An 18,369-nucleotide genomic window follows, 5' to 3' on the forward strand; every position below is an offset into this window, starting at 1 on the left:
GCAAATCAATTTAATACAAGGAAATGCTTGTATAGAATATTCGCAATGTTTATAGCTCTGAAAATAGACCGTTAAGTCTTCGCGGTTGTTAAGACAAATTAGAAATGTTCTCATCCTCATTTCCGTGGGCAATGTACTTCCCCATCCGCTGACATGGGAAAATTAGAAAATTAATCGAATTCAGCCGTCCGCGAATACATTTAACACCGTGAGAGCTATAAATCTCTCCCACTCCTAAAATTTGGACTAGGTTGTCTCGCCCCATTTTGAGGCGTGCTGGCGAGAAAGACACGAATATCTAGCCCGTTAACGGTATTTCATTTTCAAATCACTGCAATTAATTTGATAGAAAATTGCTGGGTTTTACTTCTAAGCACCGACTTCCCCAGTCTAAAAAAAATGTTTCGTCCAGCCTTGCGCTTAGTCCTATCCTTGCTAAATCAAGGAAGACGCTAAAAACTCTTGTCTAGCCACCACCTCTCTTCCAATTACGAAAACATTCTCCGTTTCAGACATAGCTCCCGCACCCGAATATGAGGGTTTTTTCTCAGCCTTCTTTTCCCATCTTTTCTTCCTTCGCGGCGAAATGTGGAGTATCGCCCTCTCTCAGACTGGGCTACTTTCCAATTTAAAAGAGCTGAAGTTTCGACCTTGTCACACTTTGGTTTCCAAAGTGACCTGCGATATCTCTTACTTGCGGGCTTACGCATGATAAACAGTTCTTCAAATTTTTCCTCTGAGTGAATGCTTTCTGCTCTCATTTAATATCGTATCACTCTCGGGGTTATATAAATATATTTTCAACTTTATAATATGACCATTTAGCAGGAAAAAGCTGTTTTGCATATTTATAAGGAAAAGCAGTTTTGAAACGTTCGAAATGCTCACCAAAAACTTAATGTCATGGGCGCTATTAGTTGCAGGTTGTTAGTTGCAAGTTTTTTTAGGCGCTTGCATTGCCCTTTCACTTGTCGAATATACCCTCTGGTAACCACAGCGTTAATTCCATAGACATATTCAGATATATTCAAGAAATAGCATAATTCGTAATTAAGGTATATGCCCTAATTAGGTAATTGGTCAGGATGGTCGACAAAGGAACCTGCTACTTAGCACTTTAAATTAATTGTTCTTCAGAAATGCCCTTGTTTTCCTGGGACAGAACATTTCTGAGCCGTCATTTATTTGGCCGTGTTATTTTATTCAATTACGCTTCATTTTTATTCTCCTGCGTTTTTTTCGGCATTCTCAACAATCTTCCCTTTTTAGTGACTTTTGCTTATTGGGAATATATTTTCTGCAATTTTCACACTTTTTGACGGCCTACTTTTGACTAATTAGCGGAGTAGAGCACATTTAAGATGCGCTTTCATCCTAAACAATGGGCCGTAATCTTTTGCGTTTGTTTTCTTCGTCTGGGAACCTTTTAATTCCTCGGCGAACTTTTCTTCCAACTTCCACGGTTAGTTCTTTAGTTGCGTAGTAGTTTTGTGTTCGGTACAAGTTGTTTATTAAATGTTAACTTCTCCAGACATGTTACAATTATTTTCCTCGGTGAAGTGATAGGATAGTTTTAGTACTTCCAGTGTAATTTTCGCAAAGATATTCATCCTATCACGTTATCTCTCGGCGGGATTTTCAGTCATTAAAGCGATTCATTTTCTTACTATACAGGTATACTATACTCTGTATTCTTCGTCGTATTAGTGATGTGATAAGCAATTATTTAAGAGTTTCATTTCCCTGATTCAAATAAATCTTCTTACCATGAATATAGAATACTAAAATAAATACTTGCGTGCAATTGATTATCAGAAGAGTCAATTTAAGACAAATTTTAATAATCCTAGTCAAATTTATACAGTGACCCTCATTTGCATGTTTGGTAATTGATTTGGATTTTATTGTAGAGGGAGTTGTGATAATACCAAAAAAAAGCCTTAAAATCATTGTTTTGATCACCTGTTTACCCTAGCAAACATGGCACGTTTTTTTTGGGACGTAATCCTAAACTTCGTATTGGTGAATGCTATAGAAGTAGCCATATCGCCGTTAGGAATAAATAAACATCATTAATTTAACCATCGTAGGAAAGAGAATTGAAATAAATGTGAATGACTTCATTTTTCAACAGTTAAACACCATAATCGACGTTGAAAAATGCGTTTGAAGAAATATTGGCGTCACCATACCTCTTTAACAAAGGGTTCCCAAGGGTCATGGGTGAAAAAAAATCTTTCAAAGTAGTCTCCCTTTCGCCTTAAGGAATATCACAGCTTTTACCTGGAACAATTTGCGAAATGAATACAATGGTATAGTTTTGGATGGTGGCCGATGATCCAAGTACTCGTACAGATTCGCGGGGTGGCCACGCCCCTGGGAAACATAGTAAACTTGGAAATGTTGGAAAATGACAAAACTGTTCTGGAATTTTGAGCGATTTTGGCCGATTGTTTTTATTTGCCGGAAAATTAGATACGATTGCAATGCTACACAGGGTCACACCCAAAAGTTGTAGGACTGATTTTTTTACAAGAATTTTATTGACGATATACTTACATCGACTAAATAATCTTCAAAGTATGCTCCTTGAGCTGCTACACACTTAGTATAACGTTGCTCCCATTCCCCGTACGCCCGCTGGAAATTTTCTTTGGGGATGCCGTTGATGACCCTCGTCGAAGCCTCTTGAACGGCCTTTATCGAGTGAAAACGTCGTCCCTTGAGCTGTCTTTTCATCAGGGGGAAGAAGAAGAAGTCCGGTGGTGCCAGATCGGGAGAATAGGGCGGGTGCGGCAACGTGGCAACGCCGTATTTGGCCAGGAGCTGTCTGACGACGAGCGCGCCATGGTACGGCGCGTTGTCATGATGAAGCACCCAGCAGTTTGCATGGCCAAATCCTGTGAAATAATGCGTTGGACGTTGGATGCAGACAGACCCAACTGGTCTGCAATTTCCTCACTGGTTAAGCGTCGGTCTGTGTTCAGCAGTGTCCTTACTCTGTCCACATTTGTGTCGGTTCTTGGCGTCGACGGCCGTCCGGAGCGTTGGTCGTCTTCAACGAGCTCCCTACCCTCTTTAAACAACTTGTGCCACTCAAATACTGTGGAACGGCTTAAGGCAGTGTCCCCATAAGCCTGCTTGATCATATCGTGGGTCTCAGTTGTCGTCTTCCCGAGTTTCGCACAAAACTTTACGGAATAACGTTACTCTAAATTCAGATTAATTTTGTTTTTCGACGCGGACAAAAAACTTGCTTCACTAAAAACGGTGTCCTCACTCAACGACAGCCCGCAGGCGACTGAGGTTGGTGTCGGTCTGTTACTAAGAGCCCCCACCACCTTACCCTTCCAGGCAGACCCCCCTCCACCGCTCCGTTCGCGCCAGAGAAAATCAGTCCTACCACTTTTGGGTGCGATCCTGTACATGTACTATCCCAGAGTGCGCTTCCTTCCCATAGTCTCATTCTGTGTATGTGAGATTCCGCTGTCAATGTCAATCCCGCTGTCAATGTTCGAAGCCTAATAAGTTAGGGCACTGTCCTTAGGTTCACTTGACTTGTGAACTTGTGACTTGAATTTTTTATCAAAATATTTTTCTTGTAATGTAATGAAAACTCTCAATCTGGGAGGAAAATTATTTTTCTTTTTATCAAGAATTTGCTTCTGAGTAAAATTTACGCTGTTATTTATTTTAGGTAACATCTTTTAAATGGTTTCATGAGATTATCTATCTCATACAAGTATACGATAAATTGCGGAGAAATTGCAAATTTTGGTCTGGAAAACCTCGAAATATACTAGAATTTCGTTCTTATATTTTTGTGACCATCTTGATTCAAATGTATTTTGCAACCTCTGCTACCGCGTAACTTAAACGGAGAGTATCGCCAAGAAGGTAACATTAAAACCTGATATGGCCTGATATGTTCAGTGAATGGTTTCATTTTCGTGTCGTCGATTAACCTGATCTTGACCAGAAACTTAAATCAACACTTTAACAAACCCTCTCTTAACCGTTTATTAGTTTTAAACTATTAATTTTATGATAAAAAGGATGATCCTCGCATATAGATTGCGGGAGGATTCTTTTTCGAACGCTCCGAGAGATCTACTGAGATCATGGGATTGTAGAAGTTATTGAACATGTAAAAGAGTCGGCATTTCCAGCAGCTTTAATGAATGAAACGATCCGTCCGGTGGGGAAGGACATGTGGCGTGTCGCACTCGAGTATTTGTATGCTTTCGTTCCATGAGACCGATTGTGAGTCACACCTACTTTGTCTGCATTAATCAGTCATCGCAGAGTTTTGCGACAACCGTTCCGCGCCAGATTTTTTTTCGACCAACCGAATATTCCAGCGAACCGACTGATGATTGCGCTACACAAATTGTCACCAGTCCTGACCCGTAGCACCCGGATTTTACCCGAAGACTTTCCAAGACTGAAAACGAATGTATTCCTAACAGAACATCACCGCCACTCCTCCGCGTATATACTATATATAGCTAAATTTGCATATAAGTGTTCAAAGATACATAACTTGGACTTCAGACTGAGCTGAACTCCTTGGCCTAATTTATTTTCTCTTTCAGCCCTTGGTGCCCTCCCAAATGTTTCTCTTCTTCCTCCCTCTTCCCCGCATGGTCAACATTCTCCCTCTATCTCTCTCTATCTCATGCTCCCAGCATCCCGTTTCATCTCATCGTCTCCTCCGGCCTCCTTCCTTCCCATAACATATTAAGAGCACTCCGTTGTTTATTGTCTTTATCAAGCTTATTACCTCCATCATTACCTGCATCTCTCAAGTCCATGATCTGATCACGTACCCTTTGGTTTCTGAACCATTCAGTGCTATGTTACCTACTAAAATCTTTAATAATCTCTTCTTTCTGTATTTACCTCCATGAGCCTTTGACATGAGATATTCTTTTCTTCACAACATAAAAATACTGCACGTTTAAAATTGTTCTAATTTATGGCTTCCAACTTCAGTGCTAAACTTTAGCCTACATCTTTGCTGAATTATTCATTACCTTCTTTTACTTACGTATTTGATTCTTTAAGAAAAAATAACTATACACGCGCATCAGCCCGTCTAGCGGTTTCCTTGACATGGAACTGAAGCATCGTCCCGTGTGGCCTATAAAAACTCGTCATCCTTTTCCGATGAGGAGGAGGAGGCGGTCAGGGTGGCGGCGGGTGAGGGCTCATCTCCCAGTCCGTAGGCATCCCTCGGCGTTGAGTGTGTCCGTGACGGCGATATTGCACGGGTGGTCCGCCTCGCCCCCCCTCCTTTGCTCCCTCCCCCTCATTGAGGGCCGTCGGCACGTCATTTTCTTTTTGCTCTTTCTGAGTGGACGGAGTTCCCGGGCGGACGTAAAGATCGCGGCCGGCCTTCCACGCCGACGCAAGACGGACGACCGTTGTGTGTGTGTGTGAGGAGGGAGGAGAAAGTGATTTTGCTCCCAGTCGTGCCGAGATTTCGAAATTCAGCTCGGGCTAAAGGTATCCGACCGCAACCACTCCCCCTTCATCTTCGTGTCTATCTCTCTCTCCCCTTCTCTCTGTTTACCCCCTTTCCCTCTCGTTATAAGTCTCTTGTCCCCCCCTCCCCCCCCGCGTTTCGTCTTTCTGTCTACAAGCCTCCTGCTCCTCTTTCCCCACTGTCTTTCTTAAAACAATAAGTGGAGTAGATAAGTACGTATTTCGAAGGGTTCCCCGCCCACGCGTAACTTTCTGTATCACTATTTAGCCGACATATTTTGTTTGCCAGTGTGCCCGCACGGGTTTTGAGTCGCCACCTGTGTGCTCTGGTGTCCCGGAGCCACGCGTCCGGTTGCGCCACTGTCGTAATGATTTAGCAGTTGGGTCTGCTCTCGCCGAAAATCGGGGAGTCAGAGCGAATCGGTGGAAATGTTCCGAAAACACACCTCTTCCTTAATAAAACCTGCAACATAATACGCAGACAATCCTTTGGGATATAATTATGTGTATGTTCTTTCGTTTTCCAAATCGTTAGATTCTTTACATTAGTTCCTGACTTTGTTAGCAGCATTTGGTGTAGTGAGGAGGATGAGATCTTGCTGTTAGTCGTGTGAAGAGAAGCCGGCCGGCGTCTACGTGAGCCGGGTGGCATGTATGAATTGCTTCAAATCAGTGCAACTATTTCGCAAGTCTGAGTAAGGGCGGCATAGCTGATAAGTGTGATTTTGCAACGACCGAGTGTACCGTCAAGTTGCCAATTACACCTATCGGCTAAATTTGCGTTATGGTATGTTATAGTCATTTGACAGCAACTGGTTAGTATTCAATCCTGATAACGATATAAAGTATATGCTTAATGTGTTTTCTGTTGGAATTTAAGGTTATTTTAATTAACTCGAACGAGGAGAAATGAAATAAAATTAGGTAGGTTAATGCAATGAGAAAGTAGAGCTATCCTTTCTCGTCATTTGGGTCACATTGAACTTCCTTGGAGTATCGGAAACACGCCTGAAAAAATATTCCTTAAGGAATAAGTTAGAATTAGGTCGAAATGGCTCATAGATAAAATCGGTAAATCGATTGTAATCGGTGTAAACTTTGTATTGGTGTTTTAAGGAACGGATATTTCTCATTTTCCTACATTGACTGAAACCAGACTAGACTAAAACTTTGAAATAAATTCAGGTAAAATATATCTATTTGTCTTTGGCACCGAGGAACTTTTTAAACTCTTACTTGCTTCAGCAAAATTGATGTGGAAGAAGTATGCAAGTGGCGCACTGGCTCGTTTTTTTATTTTTCAAATTTTATTTATTTAGTACCCTGACATCTACCACTAGGGTGTGTGGCAGCTGGTCATTATACACCAGAATACCCAAAACACCTTTCCCTCCCAGTTAGGTTGGACAAACGTTATTATATTCTGATACCTTATCGTTCGTGGGAAAAATGACATCTCTTCGAAGGCTGTGTGTCTCTGCGTGAAAGAATCTCTGGTTCGCGATCTCCTCCCATGTAGCTCACTTTTGAAGGTGGGAAATGTATCTCAGCACCACGGGAAAACGTGATTTTGCGCCCAATCGTATGAAGCTTGAGTGCCGTGTACTACACAGCCTATGAATGACGTCCTTAATGTCTATGTCCTGGTGGAATGGCGAAGGTAACCAGGTAACCAAAATTGAGTTTGTATTCAATTTTTTCTTCATGTAACAGCTACTGCGTGGACTTCAAACTTTCATGAAATCTCAAGGAAGCTGGTAATGTACCCTAGGCAAGCGACAAAACTTTAATTTTACCGCGAACGAGCCAATGAAAAGAATACTGATCTCCTGGATGGAGATGATCTTATCCAAACTTCCGGGATTACAATTGCGCCAGCACTATTATGCAGCGCCACTCAGTTTAAAGGAGCTGAATGGGAAGCGATGGACGGAAACCCGCCGCATGTCATTTGACTTTTTTTTGCCCAGAACTGATGAGATGGAATGGAAAGCCCTGGTGCACGCGACGTGGTTTCACCTTGACAGTGTCGAGCGCGCCGGAGCGGACGGAGCGATTGCTCTCTGCCCTTCTTTAACTGCGCCTTTCTCCCCCCCCCCCTGTTTGCGAGACAAATTCAACGTCAACTTTGTTCCGCTTCACTGACTGTTGACTCCGCTTCGCAGGAGTCGCTCGTCGGTGACCCTCAAGCTGTCTGCATCACGGTGGGGAACTCGAAGAGAGTCGGTGGACGGGCCCCGAGGGTAGGTTTGGGAGAATGAAACGAGCCAGGGAAAAACCATGCCGGTTCGTATTTCCGAAGAAAGTGGGGACCACTGGCAGTAAACAGTTAAGAAATCTCCCGTGTTCGAAACACGCGATATAGTATTCTTGAAAGACTGCCTTCTGGAAAACCTGAATAAGTCAAGGATATTTTTATTGGGCATGGGATCCCGGAAAAAGCCGAGGAGTACAGGAAGTGTCGACGGAAAAAATTGTAGTTTCTTCTTATTTACCTTTTCATCACGATACAGTTCAAAACGTTGCCGCACTCCTTGCAACACGCCCTTGTAATGACTTAAGGGTGTGATATATATTAAATCAATAAACAAGAAGAAACAATTCTTTTAATTTTTGAGATATTGAAATACGGGAACCGTTACCATTGATCATTGAACGCAAACTAACATAGCATTTTTTTAAATAATCATTATCATCACATCTACAATTATTCCTCGAAATGCGATAGCTCTGTATGTTTTGGGGGAAGATAGGTGGGAGTGCTTTGGAAGGAAAAGGGGGAGAGTGCACCCATTTGCTATGTCTCCTACTTTTCAATTGTTTCGTTGTTAATAAGCCCCCCTATTTGCAATTAAAACGGTACCACTTCCCATTCTCCCAGGGAAGTTTTAGAATTAGCACGCATCTTCAACCGACCCCAATCTTCTATCATCTGAAAATATCAGGAGTAAACTTTGGTTTAACCCCATTGACTAAAGCAGTCTTCGATGGGCAGTAGTAAGTCTTTAGAGTGATCAGGTCTTCCCAAATGTCAGTCACAATTCGATGTATCATGACCGACGGATAGTAGTGATTCTGCCGTTTGTAAATTTATCTTTATCAATTGAAAATTTGATGACTTACTGCTACTTGAAGGTTGATGCGTTAGTCATAAGTGACACACAAATTATTGATAAGGTATCGCTATATTCTCTTCTTGGACGAATTCCAGTGTACAGACATCATGTTTTGCGAATACGATTTTCATGCCTTTTTTCCTAACACCAGCACTTCACGTGATTCTAGGTAAACCGAACGAGAGGAATATTATGAAACTATTATCGCTAATCATTCCGTGGCATAACAAAGTATTGATAATTCGTGTCATTAATATTGTTTTGCTTAAGAATGTAGGGTCATTTTTTTTAAATTTCTAACTGTAGTTAGTTTCTAGTTACTAAATGCCAACCCTTCTTCGATGCATTTTTCCACATATGCCCATGAGGCGTCAATATTTCTAAGTCCATTACCCACCGTCTGTAATTCTTCTGCTTTTATCTTCCTCTGAAAATTTGAGAATTTCCACGATTGCCAAATGCCGAATGTATTAATTTCTCCGCCTCTCTATAGAACACGTGGAAGCAATGTTTGGAGACATAAATTGCTTTTCCCGTGTATCGGCATAACTTAATTTCGTGAAAATCGGCGGGAGTCTTTTAGCAGCGTGCGAATAATTGGCAATCGGTGGTCCTTTTCACAAACCAGTTTTCTTAGTACAAGTCAATTGTTCATGTCTGTTATTCGAGGCAATTTAAACCACGGTTGAAAATGACGCGGTACCGTGTGGCGACTGCTTTTAATTTACCCTAGCCTAATTCTTGAAAAATATGACACCGGTTTTCGCCCCCCCCCCCCGTTCCACCAATTGGGAAACATCGATCTGACTCATGCAAGTGGTCTAGTTGCTTGCCTTCTCACTCGCTTGGTCAGGTCACGAAAAGGAACCATATAAGGAACGATACAGGGAGCCTAAGATGGAAATCTTACTTGTAAGCTACGCTAATTTAGCTTTAAATTCATTGTATTAGTTCATTCCCGGCCACTGATACACTGAAATGGATGTCAAAGTGCCATTAAGATAACATTTTCAGCGATAAATTCTTAAAATCAAAAATACCTGAAATTATATCCAAAGAAGAAAATATTGATCGTGCTTACCACAATGCGTTTGGTAATTTTTGTAAGTTATGATGGTGCCATATAGACAAGGATGTACGATGTATAGGCGGGTATTGACACACAGACAGCATGACTCCACGTGAAAATCGAGTCTTGTCTCAAAAGGAAAAAAGCGAATTTTCCAATTCAATTCACTCTTTGGTGGAAAGGACAAATTCACTCTTCGGTTCACAGCTTATGATGGGTTAAAGGTAGTTTTCGCATTGAATAACTAATTCCTCCTTGGAATATGTTAATTTGATTAAATAATTAAACCTAAAATTGTATTTTCATCTAAAGATTGATAGTGAATTATTATTAAGATTGTGACTCGTCATACACTGTCATTTGTAATATGGGATGCTTCGTTCACATGCTTTTAATCTCAGAAGATGACGCGCATTTGGTGAATGCATAAGATTTCAGGGAAGTCTTAATATTTGGTTACATTTTTGTGAAATATTGTCCGTTGAATATCATTCGGAATTCATAATTGTTGTTCACGGGAGTTGATTTAATTTTATGATCATCATTGGAATCTCCCTACCTGTGTCACAACTAAATATTAAGCAATGGCACCTGTTTATGAAACTTACGAAGTAATTAATTCCGTTAGTTCCGAGTGATGATGTTATTAAAATGTTTTGCTTGCCGAGTAATATGTATGACGCAGATTGCAGAAGTTTATGCCAGCAAAATGTCTAAGTGAACAAGTGACGCCATTGAAAATTAGCTCCTATTTTCGGTAGTTTTTATACGTTAATTGTCGGGATACGTTCAGCAAAATCATTTGTAAAATTTATGTTGATTCAGATAATGTCACGCTTTCACTGTGCAACAGGCTAACATCATTCACCTGTATCGTGACCATATTGCTCATTATAGTATCAGCCAACACCTGTGCAGATAAACATGTAACATCGCAGTAGATTTCATTCAAAAGATATGTGCTATTCGCTCATCATGCATCCAACTCATAGAGAATTCGCTTGTCTCCCTTTACCCATTGTCCCTCAAACTCCTACCTTCTCTGTCCACGTGTCTCGAATCTCGATCTCCTTGTATGGTGAAGACACCGGGATTCGCGCCCGAAGCGATCACCCCACACGGCAGTGGGGTCATTAAGGTGAACCCGAACTTAATCCACGCATTTAACCCCCTTCGTTCTTCCTCCGCCCCCGTACAGATGGTGTTCCACTTGGGCCTCGTCATCTTCCTGGCGCTCGACTTCGGCCTGCGGGAGGAGGAGGAGAGGAATCTCAGCCCGGAGCTGGAAAGGCTGATCGACATGATGACTGCCTCTTCCGGTGAGTACCGACCCACGAGCATTGGCTCTCAACTCCCACGCATAGCCCACCGTCGTCGCCGTGGAGCGTAATTATCCCCATATTATTTTTTGAAGAGGCAAGCATTTTTAATTTTTTTACGAAAAAAAAACAGGCGAGGTCCGAAGCGCCAGGTGGAGGGATGAAATTCTTGCCACACACACACACTCACTCCCGCGTTGAATTTTTAAGGGGGTGAGTGACCTCTTACTATCCCAAACCCCACGTATGTGGATGCCTTTTTTTATTCTAGGCAGCTCACGAAGGAACGTCGAAAAAGGGAGGAGATGGGACGGGAAAGAATCAAGATTTTTTTTCAATACAGATACCCTCGATTTTTTTTTGAGGGATAAGTTAAGGGTCGAAAGAATCTTCCCCTCCTCTCCTCCCGCTTTGTTCTCCGCACGCCCCCAACGCATTGCAACGGGAAGGAATGGTAATGTCTTTTCCTCTGAATAGGATGGGGGGACCGAAAAAGAGGAGAAAGGGAATTTAACTCGTGACCCATCATTACCCTGATAAGGGTTATTCGTCCCTCCCGGCCCACCCGCGCCCAGACACCTTTTCTGGCGTTTTGTGGTCGCACGAACCGTTCCCTCTCACTTTTTTTTCTTCCTCGATTGGATACTGAAGTCTGGATCAAAGTTTACCCTCAATTTCCTGCTTCAGGCGTTGCAATAATGATTTGAGACCCCGGAGTTGGATAGTGTGGAAATAATTGTCTCCGCTCAAGTGATTCTATAAGCGGCATCACAAAAAAATGTAAACATGAAAGGTTCTTTTTCATGGAGGATATTCGTGTGACTTTTCGGTGAACTCCGGCTAAGTTCTCTCGTGACGCTCAGTAATGATGCTTAAACAATACTTTATCTTATATGTTTTGAGCGTTTGCTGGGAATCATCTTTGCTTTCACTTTCAGTTAGTGGAATACACTGATCGTATTCATGATACATTCATGATGTTTGGTTCGTGATTTGGGTGATAAAACACTGCAAGAAGTTTTGTCTTGAAAATGTACAATACACTTCTCACACGCCGCTCGTTCAGAATAAAACGGAGCCGATATTATTATTAAGATTTTTGGGTACCTTTTCAAACTGCGTACCCAGCTGTAGAGTTTATAAATTTCTGACAAAATGATGAAAATATTTTATTACGTAATAATGGAGCCACTCCCAAGTTACTTAGACATGTTTTCTTGCCAACAGAATCATGTTTTAAATTAAATAATCAATGGAGAGTGCTGACACACTGAATGGTGCCAGGCTTCTTTTCGTAGAAGTATTATATATTCATGATACCCAGAAGACATACTATGGAGAAGTACGATGTAATGGTTAGAGTGCTAAAATTAAATTTGGAGGAATTTAAGAGGCAACATTTGCGGTATGTTTTGCTGCCAAGGGGGGAGAGGATTAATCATGTATTACATGGTCTCTTGCCTATAGTTCAATTTGATTATTTCATCCACCATTATTTCCTTGAAAACTCGTATTGATTCATAAAGCCTTCACCAAGTCAATTATCATGGTATGGGCAAAAGACTTATTCGTCCATGTAGGAAGTGGTTCTTTCGGGTTTTCTTCCGCGTGTATCCATTTTTCGGACGATATTTCGCCAACGTTCCACTTGAGGACACGTTTCCACGCGCTGGCGAGGGGGTAGCCGTCCTCGCGGTTGAAATTTCTGGGCGTTTTTGCAATTTCAATTGCCTCTCTGATGATCCTTGGGTAGTAGCGGCCTTCTTTATTCAATAAAGTGGCGTTGTCAAACTCAATATTATGTGTCGGTCCACTCCAATGATGTTCAGCCACCGCTGACTGCTGGAACTGTCTATTTTTTACGGCCCTTCTGTGTTCTTGGACTCGGCATTTCAGCGCTCTTGATGTTTGGCCGATGTAGGAGTTGCCGCAGCTGCATTTGATTTGGTAGATTCCTCCAGAGATGTCTTTTGGGAGGCGGTCTTTCGCGTTGACGAGGATATTGGCCACTTAGGTTACGCATTTGAACCTGGCTGAGACGTTGTGTTTCCGGAGGGCCCTCGCAATTTTTTCCGTTGTTCCGGCGACGTACGGCAGGATAGCGTGTGCCGTCGCCTTTTCCTTAGGGCTAGTCTCGTCGGTCCTCTCCAGGGCCATCCGCTTCTTTCCTTCCACCCTGTGCATTATCTTCAGAATGTTGTCACGCCGGAAGCCATTCATCTGGAACGTTTTCAGCAGATGTTGTTTTTCTTTTCCAATGGAGGCAGCGTCAGAGAGGGAGCATGCTCGGTGGAGTAAGGTTTTAATTACTCCGGCTTTTTGTTGAGGGTGGTGATGGGAGTCTGCATGGAGATATTGGTCCGTATGGGTCTTTTTCCGAAAAACGGAGTGTCCCAAAGACCCATTTTCTTTTTTCTCGACCAGGACATCCAGAAAGGGCAGTCGGTTGTCCGTTTCCATCTCCATGGTGAATTTAATAGCACCATTTTGTGCGTTGAGGTGTTGCAGGAACTTCTGGAGTTCTTCTTTTCCGTGGGGCCATATTACAAATGTGTCGTCCACATATCTCACAAAGAGTTTGGGTTTTTTGTGGAAGGATTGCAAGGCTTTTCGTTCAAAAGCTTCCATGAAAACCACAGAAGGGCCGTAAAATAGACAGTTCCAGCAGTCAGCGGTGGCTGAACATCATTGGAGTGGACCGACACATAATATTGAGTTTGACAACGCCACTTTATTGAATAAAGAAGGCCGCTACTACCCAAGGATCATCAGAGAGGCAATTGAAATTGCAAAAACGCCCAGAAATTTCAACCGCGAGGACGGCTACCCCCTCGCCAGCGCGTGGAAACGTGTCCTCAAGGATTTCAACGAATCAGAGCACACCTCCTAAAAATAGGCGCCAAACGGAGGGTATATATATTGGACCAAAACCTGCATCGGCACTTCAGTGGACCTGAGGAAGCCAACTGGAACGTTGGCGAAATATCGTCCGAAAAATGGATACACGCGGAAGAAAACCCGAAAGAACCACTTCCTACATCAATAATCTCCGCGGAAGCCTACATGGAAACTTTATTCGTCCGTTTAGTGGCGCAGAGAAATCATACTGGAAGCCGAGAAATACTTATGTACAGTTGCAATTCCACTCTTACGCCTTTTAAGTTCTTCTGTAGAGTGGCTGAAGAATGAGCGATTTACGTGTTGGAAAAACATGGCATGCGGCTTGATATTGAAGTTAAATATTCCAAATTTAAGCTGCGTCTAATATTTAGTTGAAGGTGAAATCTATATTGAGCGTTTCTTAATCTTTTTAGTTTCACGAAGGAATATATATTGATCTCCGATTGGATTAATGATCATGAATTCTTGCTTTTATCTTTTATGCAGCTCTTTTGTCGTCAAGTAATGCGACGTATTTTTCTTATTGCTTCTATCTTACTGCGGATAACTATTGTACTCATTCCGAGGGGCTTGCGAAGACTAGGCATCGGGTCCGTGCGTGCTCTTATCTCTCGTCAATGGCGTGCTACATTGTGGTTGCTCTTAGAAACCGAAAAGCGTTGAGACTCATTTAATAATGGTTGCTCACCGGTCCATTTCGCGAACTGTTTTTTTGATTCGCCGATTTGGTGAATTGTTTTCAACGAAATGATAAACTACCTTCGTTGACCTATGATTTGTATTGCATTAACTAATGGCTCTCTAGCGAACACGTAAGAGGAAACTCTACAACTTTATTCAAGGATTTGATGTCAAAGACAATTTTGAGATGTGTTAAAGTTTGATTAATCGGGTTTTACTTGTCACCTTTAAGATAAGGCATTCCTGGTCTAGCTAGTATTGTGTATGGTGACGAAGTATGCTGTGAAATATTATGACTGCATCATTCTTCTCCACCATGCCTTTGTAAGCCTGAATGTAGTATCGAGCTGTATATTGAGAATGTTTTTCCATCCTGTGCACACTTCACATTCATCTTTTGAGAAATCACTCAATCAAGCGAAGTGGAATCTTTCCTGCTTGAGGTATCACTGGCATTGAACATTGAAAGCACTAAATGAGTTTAACAGAGTTAAAGATGTTCCGAATAATCCACTTTGAAAAAACCATAGAAAATACAAAGACTAACTCCACTCTGCATTCAATATTCTGGAAAGAAAAGGCGTAGAAATGAATATTCAGTTAGCATCTCCGTTCATCGAACCAACTTGTTTTTATTCCGAATTTAAGCCTAAGTGCGGTCATTAAATTCAAATGATATAACTGTTGTTCATCCTGTGGCTCGGTGATGTCCATTACGTGTATTAAATTAAGGGTTAAATTGTTTTCTTAACCTTTCCGAGCTGGCCACCTAGAGAGAAAAAAACATAAATGGCCGTGCCTTAGCGTGCTGAAAAAACCAAGCGTATTTTTAATCCTTTTCTATCTTCTGATGAGCCCAAATGTACATTTTTTTAATTCTCTTGTTATCTGATAGAGGGCAGAAATATATTATGTCGTTCTGGTAATATTTTCGTTCTGGATGTTTCGACGGATTAGTAATTACTTCAATTCCTTACTTAAACATTAATGGAGGACATCATAAAACTCCTCCGTTCCAGGGGTATGGAGTTAGCTAAGAGATATACGAGATATAGAGATAAGAGATAGCTTAGATAGGTGGCCTGTTGTGATGAAATGATTCTCGCTAAGCTAATTATCAGGGTGGTATCCCTGTGCCCTTTTTGCTTGTGTACCTACCCTTGAACGGCTGTGTTGATGTGCTTATGGTATTGCCTCAATCGGCGGATTCCTTTTGACGCGGTACACATGTAGATCCATCGTACCAGGAAGGCGTGGGGCTGAGGGTTAGTCAACTGTAGAACCGCTGTAATAAACATATCTCGTGTATCACAAGATTTATTAATTATCATGACCTACATATGTATTCACTGAGGCATTAGCGTCGGCGGCTAGGCATTTTTTTTTAATTTTTCAGTCCGATATTCAATTCCGGTCCGTGTTGCGAAGAAGTAGGTTGTTAAATACTAAATCTCATGTATTTAATTACTCGAATTCTGAGCAATAAATCTCAACCGCATGCGTTAATTCTTGAACGAGGGATTCCCCTACAATTGTTTTCTTTTTCCAGTGGATGGTGAAATTATCATCGGTATTATTTTAACCGGTGAAAAAATCGGTTCTGATAATGCATTCAGCTACATATTGTTATTGCCATTATCCCCTTGACTAAAAATAGTTTATCTCATGAAAACGTGGCAGTTACTTTGCGATGCCTCTCGTATCTGCTGTCTAGGTGAAATGGTTTGAATTAATAGAGTGAGATGCTTGGAGGAATTAAGCTCAAGAGTCGAGACTTAAACAAGTCCTAATAATCAGAGCGAAAAATCGATTCAACCGTGAAACAGTGCCAAGTTATGCATCTCAAGCGATGTGTACTTGCGCCAAGAGAAAAAAAACCTCTGCCCCTGCTCACTCGTCGGTCTACTACGAAGTCTATCGTAAGTTTCAGCCGTATTTGTCGGCTCTCGAATGGTTTGCCCTCTTCCCCGGCCTTCGCTAAATCACAACACGTGAAGGAAGGCGGCCTTTTTGAAACCCGTTACTATTGAAGTCGGAAATCGCTCGTCTGGAACCCACAGGTGTGAGAACCGTCCCGATCCGAGTATGTGTACAAGCTCTTGTTGAAAGGATCGTTCCAGGACTCAGTTGCTCTCTTTGTTCATCTCACTTTAGCTGGCGATTTTCACATGTACTGTTGACCTTTTTGAGTGCAATCATTTTTTTACGGGTGTTATTTCTTCTGGTTAGCTTTGTTTTCATGCTGCATGCATTTCGAATCTGATCTCTGCCCTTGTTCCTGAAATCCGGTTACATATTGTCGTTAATTGCAGGCAATAATCTGATTTAAAATTGCTGACCAGAGCTTCATTCCTCAACGCGAAGAAAACCTTGCCTTCGCTAATGTATTGCAATTGGCGTGTCAAGCGTGTTGCGGGGCATATCTCGTTGAGGGCCTTGAGAACCATGACCCGTCCGTACATTGTTTCGTCAATAAAACTCATTCTGGCATCGTGTTTCAGTCCTTCCTAGTTTCCCATAACCCTCTTCTCTTCCTTCCTATGGGAATGCTAATCTGTTCGTGTGAGTACAGCCTGCTTATCCAACGAGGTGCCAAAGAACAGTTTTAACACGCAGTATATGCTCCTAAATTGCTCCTCGCTCTCGTCGTTTGAGATTTGTATGTTGGAATCCACCCAAGCATCTTTATAACGTTTGTGTATGCCGTGTGTAGTACACAAGGGATCTTTTATTCTTGAATTCCGAAATCGAGGATACCTTACCGAACTCTTCGGTTTCTTTGGCTGCCATAGCATCCTGTTTGCTGAAATAAGATCATATGGTTGGTGTTACCAGAGGTCACAAGCGGTTGCCCATGAGTGCTCACATCCGTGGGGGCTCGATGCCTTTTTTGTTTTGTTTCCTGTCTGTCTACATATTCAGATTTGGTCCTCAAATGGTGCAAAGGAAATTTTTTGAGGTCGAAAGGTCGATAAAGGAGTTGCGCATCAATTTTAGGCAGCTAAATCTCGGATCTTTTAGCTTTTTTACGGGACAAATCCCTGTAAAGTATCTCGAAGAGAAGCAATTTTTCTTCAGGTTTTCGTCTTGTTTTGCATTCCTCAAACGTCCTACATATGTATACATGAGGAAGGGTAAACTCTTAGCTTATACCCATGAGGAAAGTGCTTTAGAAGCTGTGCTGCCTTACAAGTCACAAATGCATAGTGAAACATTTTCCGTCATCGGACGAAAATTTCGGTTTTATACTAGCTTTTCATTAAATGATTATATTTTGAGATATTTTAAGAAAAGAATTATTATCGGTAAATGTTAATGGAAAAACACACAATAATGGATTATTTGATTTTTTTGCGAATATTTTTGTACGTGCAAATGCGTGTATTGCAAATTAAATGCAGTACTTTTGTTAATTTTATGAAATATGACTGATAAATGAATGAATGCTTTCAATCTTATTAATTTGAAAAATATAATATATTCGCGCAACGATTTGTGTATGTGCTGCCAGATACTGCCGCTAAGGATAGGTGACCTATCAGTTCGAGATGGAATATGGACGAATCGGATTCATGCCTCTATCAAATAAATCTGATATATTTTCGTGTACATTTTCGAGTGAAATCTACCCACACCATATCATATGTGCAGTCGCGATCGCCTACATTTTGCCTTGTTTCTGAGAATATCCGGCTGAATAAAAGACAGAGAAAATTACTTACGAACCTATTCCGGTTACCAATGTGAGATTTTCAGTGGACGGAATATGACTAGAACTGAGATTCGTGGGATTTAT

The 18,369-nt window shown here is 41.6% G+C and overlaps 1 protein-coding gene across 3 annotated transcripts in view; it reads left to right on the forward strand.

The window, feature by feature from the left end:
* The window catches only part of spir (spire type actin nucleation factor), a 448,013-nt gene that overhangs the window by 152,150 nt on the left and 277,494 nt on the right, over positions 1-18,369 (forward strand). For all 3 annotated transcript variants that reach the window (XM_071591594.1, XM_071591595.1, XM_071591596.1), the window contains exon 3: positions 10,871-10,991. In XM_071591594.1, coding sequence (XP_071447695.1) covers positions 10,871-10,991 — 121 coding nt within the window. The remainder of the gene's footprint in view (positions 1-10,870; positions 10,992-18,369) is intronic.

The sequence above is a fragment of the Hetaerina americana genome, unplaced genomic scaffold (assembly GCF_022747635.1).
Source record: "Hetaerina americana unplaced genomic scaffold, ioHetAmer1.1.p SCAF_5, whole genome shotgun sequence".
NCBI lineage: Eukaryota > Metazoa > Arthropoda > Insecta > Odonata > Calopterygidae > Hetaerina > Hetaerina americana.